Source organism: Gouania willdenowi, chromosome 12, assembly GCF_900634775.1.
Source record: "Gouania willdenowi chromosome 12, fGouWil2.1, whole genome shotgun sequence".
NCBI classification, from domain to species: Eukaryota; Metazoa; Chordata; class Actinopteri; order Blenniiformes; family Gobiesocidae; genus Gouania; species Gouania willdenowi.
Window position 1 is genome coordinate 11771364 of NC_041055.1, and position 17498 is coordinate 11788861.

Genomic DNA, 17498 nt, shown 5'->3' on the forward strand with positions numbered 1-17498 from the left:
GGCACTCCACTTTACTAAACCAAATAACATCTAGAGACGTGAATTGCACTCAATGAGTTAAGAAAATGTTCTTTTATTATACCACAGAACAGCAACATTTCATCTCTTTATTAAGAGGTTGTTTGAGACCACTAGTGGCACCACTTCCCAGAGAGCAAGCTACAAGAAACTTTAGTCTAAAAACAGCCAGAAGTAATTTGTTTCAATGACCAGACACACTCAAACGATTGGAAAAAAAAAAAACTTGAAGACATCTTTACTTCCTCATATGCTGAGATGACATTTGAGATCATACTTCCCAGAAAAACATGCCCAAACAAGTGGGTGTAGTGAGGAGTACTGAGGACCTTTGGCTGTCTTCAGAAGAGGTTTTATTGATTGAGCAGGGTCACCGGTTTGAATCTAACCTGGGCTGTCACCGTGGAATGGTGAGCAATTGTCATAATCCTAACTGCTCCATGGGCACTACACCAGTGGATGCCCACGGACCCTCGCGGATGGGTAAAATGCAGAGAACTGATTTTGTATATGCACCTGTAGATATGTGACAATAAAAGCAGATTAATTGCCATTAATTATATTAATAAAATTATTTCTTAGTGGAGTTTGCATGTACTTCCCGTGCTGCATTGGTTTCCTCTGGGTACTCCGGCTTCCTCCCACAATCCAAAATCATAACTGTTAGGTTAATTGGAGTCTCTTAATTGCCTGTAGGAATAAATGTGAGTGCGAGTGGTTGTTTGTCTGTCTGTCTGTGTGTTGCCCTGCGATGGACAGGCACCCCAACTAATGCCTAGCGTGAGCCAGAAATAGCCAGCGGCAGACCCCCACGACCGTGGATTAGGACATAGTGGGTCTGAAAATGGATGGATGGACACACACACATATTGACAGTAGGAACCAACTTTTATCGACTCTCAGATTAAACAGATAATCAGATTAACGACCACACCTGCTTTGCTTCAATTCTATTGGAATTAGAATTTTCTAGTAAACTCTGTAATTTAAGCAATAACATGAGGAACGTACCAGATTTATCACAGGTTAATTAGATATTTAATGATGTTCATAGGAAAAAGTAATTGGAGAAATGGCAACTAGCCTATAAATGATTGTCAATGTGGCACTAAGGGTGTTGTGAATTCATATTTAGTTACACTAGGAATTAAGCTTAAAGAAGGCAATAAGGTTTCTCTGTGTTCTGGTCAGTTAAATCCTAGTGTATTTAACTCACAGTCTGCAATAGAACCGCAAGGCATTCTGGGGATGAGGGCAGAGGAAGGGCTTTAATCTCTCAACAGAAGCAGTCTCATGTTTCACCACCTAAAATGATTTTTATTACTGAGGGCAACATTGTTACATGCATAAGTTAGTTTTATATTTCGATATACGACTGAATTCGGTAACGGGTTTCTGTTTCATGTCACAGATGTTTACACAACCACAATTTTCTTCTGCTTTCTATTTGTATATTGTTACATACGCTATACCAGTATGGCCTTATAGCCTGAGAAGGTGAAACAGTTTTCCTTGCAGTGAAACCATGTTGAGTTGTTTTTTAATTTATTTCCTTTTTTTACAATTTTATACTGGTTTTGTAATGACAAATAACTCTTCGTTTCATGTCATAGATATTAGTTCTGCCTCAGGTGTGCACTAATTTATTATTTAGGGCGACCGTGGCTCAGGTGGTAGTGGGTCGTCTTCTGATCGAGAGGTTGGGTGTTCGATCCCAGTACCTGACTATGTGTCGAAGTGTCCTTGGGCAAGACACTGAACCCCAAGTTGCTCCCAGTGGTCGACTAGCGCCTTGCATGGTAGTCCTGTCCCACTGGTGTGTGAATGTGAGAGTAATTGGGTGAATGAGCTGATATGTAAAGCGCTTTGAGACTGCTTCAGTGTGGTGATAAAGCGCTATATAAAATCAAGTCCATTTACCATTTACAAAATACTAGGGCTGGCAACTTTGGTCGTTTAGTCGAGTAATTGGTCGATGCCGTCGTGTTCGACCAAGATTTTCATTGGTCGACCAGACTTAATAAATATGCAGGGACTTTGACTTTCAATTTCAGCATTAAAATATGTTCATTATTTGCAAAATAATAAAATTACAATGGGTGACATTTTAATAATGTAGTCTACTGATATGTTTTGCCAGTAGGCAGGCTTTTTTTCCTGTTAACTCTCGCCGCTGTCAATTAAGTATATGACGCAACGCCGCATGTGCTCAGTCCACATGCATAGCAGACGACAGCATCAACCTCATCCGCATACTCATCCTGCTGTGCAAAGAAGATGCAATTTCGATGAAATGAAGAATTACATTCAAGACCGAAGCAAATGTGACTCTACAGGGCCACTGGTGTGGAAACAAAATCAGGGCAGATACCCCAGGCTCCTTCTGGCTGCGAAGCGACTCCTCTGCATCCGTACCATCCCTGTCCGCAGAGCCCATCTTCTCCGAAGCGGCCTTAATGCTCATTTCCGATTTTTTTGTTCATCCGTTCACATTACCATTTAAAATGTGACCTGTATCAGACTGCAGTGTGAAAAGTTTGTGGCTCCAATTTGACCCACGTGCGCATTGTCGCGTTTGTCTCAGAGTTTTTGTGCAGCGCAGCCAGAGAATGAATGAGCAGGTGGAGAGGAGGACGAGGAAAAAGAAAAAGAGAGACAAATATCTTGTTTTGGTTTTTGGTGGTTAAACACATACCATTTATGATATGAACTTCAAGCTTTGGCCCGAACTCGAAACTGAAACCGACGGGTCCGACAGACATTAGGTATTTATATCTGTGCCCGACCCGAAACCTACAATTAAAACCTATTTTTTCCTCATATAAATGACATATTTATGTTTGTTTTAGTTGTAAGCCAGCTTTTATTTATTTGTTTATTTTTTTTTTTATATAATTTTTTATTTTTTTTAAACAGGAAGATCTTACATGGTCCAACATCTTACCAATTTCCAAACATTACAGCACAACATATATCTGTATACACATATATACAAATAACCCAACAGTGCAAGATGTGTTTCTTCAAGTTGAAACTTCAGCCACTCCTTCCTCTCATTTTCAAAAACATTTTAAACAAATGTATACATTTCAGAACCCAAAAGTAAAATAAAATAAAATAAAATAAAATAAATGAACAAGAACAAAAAGCTGTCACCTCCACTCGTCCATTTATAGATATATACTCACATCTCTATTGAATAGTCCTGTAAGTTTTATATTCTATAGGTGGGTCATCAAATCAAGTCTGGCCTCCGAGGGCCAATGTACCCAACCCACTTTGACCACCATCTTTGAAATTTCTCCGATTGCACTTTAATAGAAAAGGTCAATCTTTCCATAATGTAGATGTCATAAATAATTTTATACCAATCGCCAATTGTTGGTGCATCCGGTTGTAACTACTTCTTAGTTATGGCCTTCTTCCCTCCCACAAGCAGTATTCTCATTAAATATTTGTCTGCCGCAGATTGTGTATGCCGTTCCATGCCTCCCAAATACAGTGTGAAAACATCAAAAGGAATAGTTATTTGAAATACAGTTTCTAGACTTTCATGAACCTCTCGCCAAAAAGTTTTGGGCAACTCCAGAACACATGGGAATGATTGGCTTCAGTTGAACCACACAACCTCCAACAATCTGTACCAACACCTTGATATCTCTTTTGGAAAGGGGTAATAAAAAATCTGATGATATTTTTCCACCCAAATTCCTTCCAGCTGTGTGAATTTTCCATTGCAATTTACAAATATTCCCCCATTGTTCTTCAGATATCTGCAAACCTCCTTCCCTTTCCCATTAACTTTTAACATGCAGGGTGTTTAGGTTTGAGGAGCTCTGTAAGCTATTAGTCCACGTCCACTCCCAGACACATAAGCCGTCACAAAAACACTTAGTATATCGCTGTCTAATTTCCCTGATCCCCCTGCTATGATCTCATTCAACCGATGTCGTATCTGTAAATATCTACACAAATCTTTATTCTCCCATTTATATTCTCTCTTGCACATATCAAAACTTTTAACAACCCCCTTCTGTATTAAACAGCAGTAAGCTGCTACCCCAGAATTTCTCCAAATTTTAAAAGTGGAATCTGTTCTGTTTGGTATAAATTCTGTGTCATATGCACACCACCGTAATACTTTCTCTGCATCCTTCAGGTTATGTTTGATAATCATTTTCCGCCATATTTTCAGAGTTACTTTTATCCAAGGGTTGTCTTTATCAAAAAAGTTATTGATCAATCCATCATCAGCTATTACAGCTTGTAGTGGGGGTCCTGTGGATTCCACCTCTTCTATTTCTTTCCATCTTGCTCTAAATTGTGGATCAGAAAGACACACTAGTGGTCTTAACTGTGCTGCATAATAGTAATCCCTTAAAATTGGGAGCGCCATACCTCCTTTTTCTTTTGACAATTGCATCGTTTTGTATTTTATCCTAGGTTTCTTACCCATCCAAATATAGCGCGAAATTAATTTATCCCACTCAATAAACTGTTGATCATTTACTTCAAGAGTCTGAAAGAGATATAGTAGACGAGGCAGAATAACCATTTTGATTGAGTCAATCCTTGAAGTTAGACTAAGGAAGGGTATAAGGTTCCATCTGGAGATGTCTGACTTTAATTTTAAACTAAGAGGGGTATAATTAGCTTCAAACAATTTTGTAATATCTTGAGTGAGGTGAATTCCTAAATACTTAATTGATTTTTCACACTTCAAGGCTGCCATATTTATTTAGAAGATGCCCTGGTGGATCGAAATTTAAAGCCAAAATCTGAGTTTTTTGAACATTTAGCTGGTAGCCTGACAATTGACTAAATTTTCCCAGAAACAACATTAATGCTGGAAGAGATCTCAAGGGTTGGGTCAAAAAAATTAACACATCATCTGCGAATAATTTGTGCTCCTCTCCTGCTATCTTTACTCCAGTAATCTGTGTATTTTGTCTAATAGATTGACTTAGAGGCTCAATAAAAAGAGCAAAGAGAAGTGGTGAGCAGGGACATCCCTGTCTGCATGAACGTTCTAATGTGAAGGATTTAGAGAGGCTACCATTGATTTTTATCCTTGCTGTAGGTGCATTATATATGGCTTGAAAGGCCTGAATAAGAGTCTTGTGAAATCCAAACTTATCTAGTACCTTATACAGGAAGGTCCACCTGACTGAATCAAATGCCTTCTCTGCGTCCATTCCCATAAACATTGCCTGTGTCTTATTTTGATGCACATTCCACATAATATGTAATGTCCTTCTCAAACTATCCTGCGTCTGTCTCTGGTGGATGAAGCCCGTCTGGTCCAGATGTATGAGTGATGGTAAAATGTTTTCTATTCTCCTAGCTAAAATAGACATAAATATTTTATAGTCTACATTGAGCACAGAAATTGGTCGGTATTGTTTACAGTCTAATTTATCTTTACCTTCTTTTGGAATTACTGAAATTATAGCTGCCTTCCACGAGGGGGGGATTTCTCCCTTTTTGAGTGCCCAATTATATATGTGACATAGTTTTGGGGTTAATTGATCCTTAAAGCATTTATACCACTCGGCCGAAAAGCCATCTGAACCAGGACTTTTATGTGGTTTTAGCCTTGATATTGCGGCCTTCACCTCTTTAGCAGTTATTTCTGCTACTAATGTTTTATTCTGTTTTTGTGTAACTGTAGGCAAATCCAAAGTTTCAAGAAATTTCTCTATTTCATTTACATTATTTAATTTGGGTTGTGAGTATAAATTCTTGTAATATTCTTCAAAGCTCCGTAGGATCTCTTCCAATTTATACTGTATTTTCTTCGTCTGAGAACATCGTATTTTAGTGATGTATTATCGGCCTCTTGCTTCCTCAGTTTATAAGCTAACAATTTCAATGCTCTACTACCTGCCTCATAATGTCCTTGTTTTAGAAATAATTTCTTTTTTATTTCCTCTGAATAAATCTCATCTATCTCTTTTTGCAGTTTTTTTAATTGCCCCTTCATTATTTGGCCTGACTTTATCCTTGTGTTGTTTCTGTAAGTCTTTAAGTTGGTGATTTAAATCATTGAGCTTCTCTTGTCTTTGCTTCTTTAGCATTGAGGAGCAGGAAATTGTTTTCCCCCTCAACACCGCTTTGTAAGCATCCCATACCATAGGGGGGGAAACTTCCTCTTTTTCATTTTCTTTAAAGTACATTTCCATCTATTTTTGTAATCCTAATTTTACCTGGGCATCATTTAATATATTTGAGTTTAATCTCCACAATGTTGTTTTTAAATTATTATTTATGCTAATTACCATTTTTATTGGTGAGTGGTCTGATATATCAATTGTTCCTATATCACAAGATCTGATTCTAGATCGGTCTTTTTTAAATATGAAGAAATAGTCTAATCTTGAATATGTGGATTGTGGAGCTGAATAGAAGGTGTAGTCCCGGTTAGTTGGGTTAAGATCCCTCCAAACATCAATAATACCAATTTCCTCTATAATAGAGTTGATTTTGTTGATCATGGGTGTATTGTGACCTCTGCTGGTCCCAGATGAATCCATTCTAGTTAGTTTTATGTTCATATCACCTCCACATATAAGCAACCCCTGAGATTCTGTAGATATAATATGGAATAATCTTTGATAAAATCGCCAATCACTTCCTGGGGGAGCATATATACTAAATAATGTCACCAAAACCCCTTCAATCCTTCCTATGGTCATTATATATCGACCCTCCTTATCCTTAATCTCTGAGATATGTTCATATTGAACTTGGTTTTGAGATAAGGATAGCAGATCCTCTTCTATGCCCGGATTTATAGGAGGAATAGAATAGATGTTTAAAGCCTCCTCTTCTCAATTTAACATGTTCCACATCTGTTCCTGCTCCTTTCTCAACTTTGAAAATATTTTACTTCTCTTGATCGCGTTAAGAATACCGTTCACATTATAGGAAAGTATCTTTGTAGTATTATCCGACATTACATTTGTAGTAGAACCTCTTAATCAACATCAAATGTTCAACAGAACATTGATAGGTGGGTCCATAGAAGGACCCTGAGTCAGTTGTTGTACTGCAGCCTCCCTGAGGGAGGGCCTCTCGTTCCTGAAAGGGCCCTCAGTCGCCATAACACCATAAGTTTTATCCATGGCAGTGCAAATACAGTCCAAAAAAGAAAAACAATCCCCCGACATGCTTATTAATTGCCATCATTTTGGGTTTTCATAATAAATAAAAATAATAACAATAAAATTTAAACCAGAAAACATTAGTCATCCAAATTTAAATCTAAGACATCTGATTAATCAAATAAGATTAAATAAGAAGGAAAGGGGAATAAAATGGTTTCCGTCGCTCCTGGGGGAAATAATAGCTTAAGCTTTACCTAGAATGTCAAAGAAAACAAACATATATATTCCCCCAATAGGGCCAGTGTGTTCATCGTCTACTCAGCCTTGTCTTGGTCTTCCTGTGATGAGCTCCTGAACTTCTGGAGCCTGTCCTTGTATGTTGATCCTCTTTGTTTATGGGCCTGGGTCTGTCTTCGTCCGCCGCTGACGGTCCATGTCAGCCTCCTGATCTGCTCCAGAAGGGTCTCGGGTGGTTTAAGCACAGTAACCTGTAACCCCTTCTTTGTCATCTCCTCAGTCGCTTCCTCTGCAGATGTGTACGTACGGGTTCCGTCTGGGTAGAAAACTCGAAATCTGGCTGGGAAGGGCGTCTGGAAGCGGATCCCCTTTTCCTTCAGCACCTTCTTTGCTTCCGCATATTCTTGTCTTTTCTTAAGCACACTCGGTGCGTAGTCATTATCAAAATTGACACGCGCACCTTTCCAGTCGAATCCCTTCATTTGCCACGCTGTTCGCAAAATCTCCTCCTTCATTCTGTAGCTTTGGAAAGCGACAACAATCGACCTCGGAGGAGCCCCTTCTCTCGGTGCCGGACCCAGCGCTCGGTGTGCCCGCTCAATCTGGAAACCCTTTTCGTCCGTCAGGGATAGGTTACGTTTTAACAGTTCCTTAACAAAATGTATCATCGACGGAGACTCTTTCTCAGACTCCTCCGCTACGGAATATATCCTAATATTATTCCGCCTGGATCTTCCCTCTTGGTCGGATTGTTTAGCTTCCAGGTGAGTCTGAAGCTTCACCAGCTCCTCCATCACTTCCTCCATCGACTGCATCATCTCCTCAGCACTCACAATCCGTTCCTCCGCCTCATCGAGTCTCAACTTTGCCTTGTTGATCTCCTCCTTAATTTCTCCAAGTTGCTGCTTGTTGTCTTGGCGGAAGCTCTTTATTTCCGCCAGGATTGTGTGTAGACTGACCTCCACGTCTTCCCCTTCTTCCTCATTCTCGGCTAGCAGACTGCAGTTAGCATTAGCTCATGAGCATTCATGGCTAACGCCATCCTGTGAGTCGACAGTCTGTTGGTTTTCCTTGGTTTTCATCTTAGTCTGCTTGTCCCGCGTCCACATCTTGCCCTTATCCATCTATTCACGTTAGTTCAAGTCGCGTTTGTCAAGTTTAAAGGGCAGTTTAACACCAAAACTTTTAAGCTGTCATCTTTGCGGCTGCGCAGTCAACCCCCCGAAAGCCTGCTACTATTAACACTTAACAGAGAACTGTTTACGTCATCATCAGATCAGCGCAAGGGGAAACAAGTGTACGTCAAACACACAAAGGTGAGCAGCGCATGCTAGAGATGGCACTATTTACAAAATCCACTTATCAAATACAAGGATAATCTATGTTCTTGTGAAGAAAAATGATTGATTCAGCAGTGGATGCTTCAAGCGTGTATTAATTCTGTAACTCTGCTCCGATCAGAAGACAATGCACTGACAGCTGCAGCAAGGCACCTTTTTTTTTTTGTTGGTCGATCACTACCGGTCGACCAACCATTTCCTTGATTGAATACAGCCCTACAAAATACTTTGCACATTAAGTTTGATTTAGTTTGAATTTGCACATTGACCAGTATGTTTATTTAAATTTATTCAGGCTTTTGTTCTCCTGGTTCACATTATGATACATTTTCCAGCCATATTGCCCAGCCCTAACAACAATTTATCAAAGCACAAGGATCGACAAACTGGCTGCAGTGCACATTCTACCCCACGCAGATCAATGGCAACGATGCCAACCTTGTTGATATCGTTTTTCTTCTTCTGCCAAATGACACCATTTGCTAGTCCACTTCATTTCAGCAATACGGACACACAGATAAACCAATCACAGCGAGCTGTAGGCCGTGTCTTGGTTTGTTTGATCCCCTTCCCTTTTGCCCCTTAACTACAGACCAAAATTAAAATGAAATGGAAGCGAAAGGTGAGCAGTTGGTCCCCCAAATGGTTAATTAAAAGCTAAGGAACAAAGCAACAAGCTAGCCACGAAGCAAACAATTTATTTATTTTGGATTTCTTACCTTGTCTGCGTTATCTGCAGCAAGCAAGTTGGTGGCAAGTGTCTGCAGTTTATGTTGGGCCATATTCTTCAGTGCTGCCAGACTACGCCGAGTCATTGCCTGCTTCAAGTTCACAGCGGAGTGGCTCAGAGCATCCACCGTAGCGGGGGCCAGTTCGTCACAGGCATTGAGGATCTCCACTGCAGTTATGCCCATTACACAACGATCCAAGGCTCCTGATAAACCAAAAGCCCAACAAAATCAGCCTCTAATCAAATGAGTGAATTTCTTTTTTGTTATAATACAGCATTCTTTTTCAGAATGTAATCCACAATCACATAAGGGGACAACTTATTGAATGGACACCAAAAAGTGAAACCTCTTATTTCGCATTTTTTTAATGATGGTCAAAAGCTAATGTTGAATGAAGTGTTGAATAAAAATTTGTCAAATTAATAAATAGTGTTGCCTCCCCTAACTTTAAAGTAACATCAGTTCTTCTAGGTACCATTGGACACAGTTTATGAGGGGCCTTGGTCAGTTATTATTCCAATCATCTTGAAGCAATACCCACAGACCTAGACTTTGAATGTCGGTCTTTCCATGTAATTCTGGGCTCAATGTTTTTCAGATTCAGTGCCACACTATCGCTTCAGAATGGCACAAACAGCAGGTCACTATATTATAGAGATGAGCCTTATTGTCAATGAGATTATCTCATATATATCTGAAGAAGTCTAGGGATCAGAATAATGAACAGAAAAATCACAGAAATACAGAACAACATTAACAATAGTTTATAAGAAAGTATTCAAGTTTAGTTTATCATTAAGCCATTCTGGAGGCAGTGTTTCAAAGGAGTAGATCCAATAAGCCTCTCACTTTTGTTAGTTTGTAAAGGTTATTAATACAGTTAGGTTATCCCCTAAAAGAGAGGGTAACTTGATCTCTCCCATAGAAGCGCAGTGATGTGACGTCATGGTATGCATCATTAAAATACACAGCCACAGGATAGTCTCCGTCATTCTGTCTTTTATTGTGCTTTTATGCTCACTGATCCTTTGCTATAATTTTCTTGTTGTTTTTCCCAACAAAAGTGAGGCCATAAGCGCAAAGTATTATGTAGCTCGCATGTGTAGATGACCAGGTGATCGTGCATATCTGAGTGTGATGAAGAATGGATATGATAGACATGTTCAGTAAATACTAACTTTAATCCAAGTCCAATGCCTGAGTGCGCACACACTTTTCTTAATTTCACACTTGGCTTCTCTGCAATCTCCAAGCTACAGTTAATTCAGGTCCATATTACACACATGGACACACAAACTGTATTTCACAGTAGTTAAAAATATTTACTGTTCTGGGTAAGATGGCTTCAATAATGACCATATTTAATTGTTGTTTTTAGCATTTCTCTATTTAAGATGAGAACTCTAGGTGTGTCAGTGCAAATCTATTTACGTAAAGTCACACCCCAGTTTTTTCAGACTTCATTTTCAAACAATTTGGTTTTCGATACAAAATGTTAGTAAGATGAATGAATGAGCTCTCACCTGTGTCCATCTGCCAGACATATACAGAGCCGTCTGAGCATCCCACAACCAGGTAATCATCTGCCGGACGCCATTTGATAACTTGGATAGGAAATAGGTGTCGGGACGCCAGCATGATACACTTTCTTTCTCTGAGACTGAGCAGGCCAACCGAGTGGTCGCTGGCCACTGAGCAAACACAGTGCTGCACCCGATTCTGCAGAGAAAAGCCAGCACTAAGTAAAGACTAGGCTTCAGAAAACCAAAAGCATACAATCAAAAACACCTACACCAGTGTGGAAAAATTGGTAATCTAAATGTTGTGCAAGGTGCCAGGTTCTCTGTGAGAAATAAATAAATAAGTGTTCATGCTGAGGGGGCGCGCATGAACACTTTAGCACCGCAGCTGATACTGTGATTAGAAGATGGATAGCCAACCGAAGACTGACGGGACCGGACGGCACCAGACGGGTCGGGTTTCGAACAAATATCAAGAACTGGTAGTCAGGTTTGGTCACATAATGTCCTTTGTGCACAGTGTTCTTCCATTCCTGCTGTAGCAGCTGCAGGTGGAGCAATGAGAGTAGGATCAGTGCTGCGGGCAGGAGCATGGAGTAGAGAAGGACAATTATAAAGGCATCCATGGATTATGTAAATAGATCTGATGGGTCTCTTGCATGCACTGCAACCTTGTTTGTGTTTGACGTTTGCTTGTTACCCGTGCGCTGATCTGATGTTGACATTAAGTCATTGGCTTCCAGCCATTTTCAGAACAGAAACCCCCTCTCTGCCAGTCATTTTAGAGCATTTTGACTGATTTTTAAAATCTAAAACCCGATTCTGAAAGAATAATATTATTGTTTTTTTGTTTATAGCTTGTTTTGTTCATCCGTAATCAGCAGTTGAATATAAGTAACAGAAAATGCCAGTTTCTGAGCAAAAAGCTGAGAAAAAGGACTTTTTCTGAAAAAATCTATCAGTGACTTTGAAGCCATTGTTTTTGCTTCAGGGACACCTTGGTTTCCTTCTATAAAACAGAAATAACACAGACAAGGCTTTTGATGGCAAAATTATTATTATTTTGCTATCTGAGTTATATGGTTCCCCTACTGTATTTTGGTCTTCCTCCAAGTCTCCCCCTCACCTCAGTTCCCACACATGCACATACACTTCCTCCTCCTCCGAACATGACGAGTTGACCAGTTTGGCCCGGTTTGTTGATCATTTTCTCTCATGATCACGACACTCTCAATAGCGCTGCTGTTAGCTTCACCGTTTTCTCTCGCGCCATTTTCTCCCTGATCAACTGCTCATCGCAGCTAATCTCTCATCCAAGGTGCATTGCTGCGACCTACATGGTCACTATGTCATAGTAAAAGGCTAATATTCATGACAGAACTCTGCCACAGTGTCTCCTAGCAACCGCCGTTGAAAAACACAATTCAAGTATATAAAAGTCATTGGCAGCGAGAGTTTGGATTTGAAATTAAGTATTGTTGGGGCTGAATAATTAGTTATGCTTAAGAATATAATTACTTATATATTTTTATCCTTAAGCCTTGGGTGTAACTTTCATTGTGTGATTTCTTATGTCTTCAACCTTAACTTGCTTCACTCCAGGTCAGGACAGCCTGTCTTTCAGCTGTTCCCAAACAACCACAAGGACAGACACACACACTCACATAGCACACCCCATACACATTCATTCATACACACAAACACATAGTTCGCGCACACCTCAGTTTCCATAGCAACCAGATAACGGGGAGTGAACTGTTTTGACTCGAGCAGTAAGTGTCTCTCATTCCATCTCCTGCCCTCCCTCCTTCTTTCTGTCCCTATCTCTATGTCTCGGGGGGGGGAGGAGGGAGGAGGGGGACTAAGGGGAGATATACGTGGCTTTAATATTGTGTCTCATCACTCTGTCTTTGGATCGCCTGGCCAGGGGGTCACCATTTTTGTTTCCACTTTGTATTCTTTTATTTAGTTTAGAATAAAATCATTTTTTATTAATTCACCAACTCTTCAGTCTGGTTTTCATCACTTCCCAACGCAGAGGGTGTCATACAGCCAAAACGAGGTAACCTTCCTTTTTTCCACCTTAACAATTGGCGTCACGAACGAGATCCCTGTCCGGACCGTGTGCGCGGCCCGCGGCCCATTACGGGGGTGACGGACGCGTCAATGATCCTAAGCCAGCATTTAATGTGCAGGATACCTCCGTGAAGGCTCGCATCGGGTCGTCGCACGGTTGGCACGGGACCAAAACGGACCACGGTGGACCTCAAACAATTCGGCTAAAAAAGGTGAGAAGCTGGTTTTTTGTTCACAAAGCCTTCATGCTTCTTTTTGTTTCTGTTTTATTTTGACACCTCTGCTGTGGTGCGTGAGAAGGTCACTCCGGTCCAGTTAAAGTTGAATAATATTAAAAGAGCCCAGAAAGTCCTGACAGTTGAGTTTCCCTCAGGTTGCGGACCGAGGTTGAGTAATCCCAAGCTCTTATTTTCAAGAGTAGAGGTTGAATTTCCTGCCGATTCAGAGGTTTTTTCTTAGATTTCTGGAGTGTATGGTGGTCGAGTTAATCCCAAGCTCTTATTCTTCAAGGGTGGTGGTTGAGTTTCCTGCTGATTCAGAAATTTTTTACATTTCCGGAGACGGACAGCGGTTGAGTTTTCCTTCGGTTTCGGTACCGGAGTTGAGTTTGTGACTAAGCGCACGGCCGTGCCATAGCTGCCTGATCAGCAGCTGGTAGACTGTCAGGGGCATAATGGGCAATAATCTAAGTGTGAACCCCGCTAAGCCGGAGGTGGACTGGAGTGCACCATTAGTAGACCAGATGAAGAAAAAGTATGGTGAAAATTGTTGTGACAAGCTGCAGGTTTGGGTGGAATGCTTTGGTTTTCCAAACAGAGGCAGCTTGAGCGAACGCCAGCTCACACAGCTGAGAGACGCGCTATCTGAGCATAAACAGCAACTTTTGAGCAAAACAAAGGTTAAAAGCAATTATGTGAAAGAAATGATGGCACATGAACGCTGTTTACACATTTGGCAGAAAGAAAGTGCACACAGGGCTGCTAGGGATAAAAAAGAAGCGGTTATAATGCCAAAACAGAAAAAAATTAACACTGACACATTTACACACACAAGCAAAAACCCTTTCATCACACACACACAAACCACACCCCCTGCTCCATTGTATCCGGACGTCACGGCTCCACCCTCCACCACGTCACCACCTGCCTCTAACGTTTCTACCACGGCTCTCTGCCGCCCTCTGGTGGCAGAATTGGGTAACACAAGTAAAATTCCAAATTCACAGTGTAATGCTATTGGTCATCCGGCAGAGGGAGCCAAAGCTCCACCATACATTTACCCACAGGCCACAGCTGAAACCCCCAGCCAAACAATGACACACAATGGAGCCATAGAGACTTCATCTAATGCTTTTCCTCCAATTTCATACACTTTGCCAGCAATTCAAGTTCAACCACCATCATACAAACCCACGTTACATGACGATGACGCTGGGGCAGCACATTTGGCCCGTTGGGTCCCACAGGCATGCCCACATGCTGTTCAACCTGTGCAAGAGCCGCAATCTACAACCAGTTCTTCAACGCAAAGTACACCCACCATCAACCACGGTTGCCACTGTGGACCGCTGACACGATCACGGGCGCAGGTGGACTCCACCTCTGATCTGGACTCTCCAATCCAGAACTTCCGCCTCCCAATGATCGAATACCCAGGCGCAACAGACAATGTTTTGGTTTACAGACACATGCTGCCTGAAATGCTTACAGCAGCAAAGGATGAGTTTCCACCCATCTCAAATGGAGGAGGGCCATTTGGGGATGCTCTCATCGCATTCTGTAAAGTTTGGCGACCAACTGGGTCAGAAATAAACAGACTTCTCAAGACTCTGCTGACTTCAACTGAATATGCCCGCATTCAGATCTTCATCGAAGCACCCCAAAATGCGGGGCTACGTCAGATGGTTTTGGGCTGGAACCCCAATGGAGAGTGGGAAAAGTACGTCCAAGCCACCGCCGCACTCCTCGCTCAGACTTTCAGCGTCCGCGTGGACATGAGCCAAATTCAGGCCTGCACGCAGTTACCTACTGAGCGGGTTGACGACTACAGCCGCAGGCTGACAGCCTGTGTCGACACCTTCAGCGGCCACGTCAAGCCGCCACAAGGCTACAACACACCTGATGAATCATCCTACGAGGCCCTAGCTAAGAGCTTCCTCGTATCGGGGCTCCGCCCCTCTCTCCGATCCACAGTCGAAACAACATTGATTGGTGGATGGCAAAAGAACCGTTGGACTGACATTTTCAAATACGCCTTACATGCTGAGGACCTTGAAAACAAAGCAAAACAAGGCAATGATGGACTTATGCTGGCAAATGCCTTTCCTGCCCTCACGTTGTTCCGACAGCACCAAGACCGCCCACAACGATATGCTGACCGTGGCGGGATCCAAAGAAGGACAGATGAGTGCTTCATCTGCGGCGCACGGGACCACTGGTCAGACACATGTCCTCAAAAAAGAAAGCCCAAACGCAACAACAAAAAACGCTACCCTGCCAAGCGGAGACCTGAAGGTCGCCCTCCAAGGGAGAACGACCAACAGGCAGATTGACTGGCGGACGCGGGTTTGGGAGAAGCCGTGACCGTCCAACCGAAGGATACAACGCTTACTCCTCCGACTAACAATGCATCGGACACATCATCCATTTTAGCCCCAGACACACATTCTATAGAACTGATTAACACAAAGAGACACGCGTTGCAACACCCGGATTTTCACACTGATGATGAGTTATTTAGGCTTTTTCCAGACCTAGCTGAAGAGGTGCAAGCTCAAAAAGCCCTCCAAAGAGATTTGTTGCATGAAAGGTTGTTTTTTGACTCGGAGGCCTCCCTTGATGGGCCGACATCGTGTCTGTTCATGAAGGCCGACGCCTACGAAAGGTTACCGGTAACCAAAATCATTGTTAACGGTACTCCGCTTCAGTTTTTGATCGACACTGGCGCGACAAACTCGGTGATTAAACTTTCCGAACGCTGCCGTCTACAGCTCATCCCATCTTTCGTTTATTCGATCTGTGCTAATGGTGCTACTTCTCGCGAACCCGTGTCCACACCTGCTTATTGTATTTGGCCAGCAGGGAACACACACTTCTCCCATCAATTTGTGGTTTCAAACGACTGCCCAGTGAACCTACTGGGCAGAGACCTGCTTCTTAAACTTAAAGCAGTTCTCACCTGCACCGATGCCGGAATCGAGATCTCACGACCTTTAACCCCAGCACAAATGTTCCTCAGACTGTCAGACTCTGTAGAAGAGTCCGCCGGCACACTTTTTGTTTACAACTGGTGGGTTAGTTTTGATGATGCATGCACGCTTAAATTTTGGGCCGCACAACATGTGCCCAAGCACCTCACATTTAAGAAACCTGAGTACAGCCACTGCACAGTACACGTCTCACAACACCCAGACCATCCCTTTGCTGAGACCTTTTACAGGGACACCTGTATAAATGACACCCTAACCGCCGACTTTCTCTACTTTGACTCTCGACACGCTGCTGTTGCTGTACAGCTAACGGAAGACCAACTACCTTTGTTTGACGTACCCAACTCTTTTCCTCACATCACGGTGGCAAAAATTCCTAACCTTCAGTGGAAGGACTTGGGCCCTTTTGTTCTGCGCTGTCATCTAACCAATGACTGGCAACAAACTGAAGACCTTTTGACATGGTATTCACCGGCCGCGAGTGCCCATCGGGTTAAGGTTCCCCCACTGATCATTGACTGCCTCCGTTCGGTTTTTGCCATCAGCCTGTCCACAGGCTATCGACTGACCTCGCTGACAGCACCGCAAACAGGTGACATCTCACCCCTGCTGTCTTCAGTGCCATCTGGCCTATGGGCCAAACACAAGTATGACGTTGGCCTCATCAGAGACTGTGCTCCTGTGGTGATCACACCTAAGTCCTCCTACAGGCCCCACAGGAAACAGTACCCCCTTCGACGTGATGCCTTAGATGGCATCCAACCGGTCTTCGACTCTCTTTTAAAAGAAAAGGTGATTGTGCCATCTGCCGACTCCCCAGTTCTGACCCCCATTTTTCCAGTGATGAAGATTCGCCCAGAAGGCCAACCGACCGAGTGGAGGTTTGTGCAGGACCTACAGGCTGTTAACTCAGCCATCATCCCTCCTGCTCCCCTTGTTCCAAACCCCCACACCATTCTTTCGCTGATTCCATCATCAGCGAAGTACTTTTCGGTTGTGGACCTGGCCAACGCATTCTTCAGTATCCCAGTACACCCGGACTCACAGTTCTGGTTTGCCTTCATGTTTAAGGGACACCAGTACACGTGGACCAGACTGCCACAAGGTCTCACGTGCAGCCCTCACATTTACTGTTCTGCCCTTGAGCAGAGCCTCTGTTCCCTTGTCCTCTCGCAGGGATCTTCCCTGCTTCAGTATGTTGATGACATACTCCTTGCAGCTCCCTCCAAGGAACAGTGTGAACATGACACTATATCTCTGCT

The 17498-nt window shown here is 42.5% G+C and overlaps 1 protein-coding gene across 3 annotated transcripts in view; it reads right to left on the reverse strand.

Moving 5' to 3' along the window:
- wdr7 (WD repeat domain 7) overlaps window positions 1-17498 on the reverse strand; it is a 139406-nt gene that overhangs the window by 81628 nt on the left and 40280 nt on the right. For all 3 annotated transcript variants that reach the window (XM_028463195.1, XM_028463194.1, XM_028463197.1), the window contains exons 14-15: window positions 10956-11151; window positions 9421-9635 (exon numbers count right to left, since the gene is read on the reverse strand). In XM_028463195.1, coding sequence (XP_028318996.1) covers window positions 9421-9635; window positions 10956-11151 — 411 coding nt within the window. The remainder of the gene's footprint in view (window positions 1-9420; window positions 9636-10955; window positions 11152-17498) is intronic.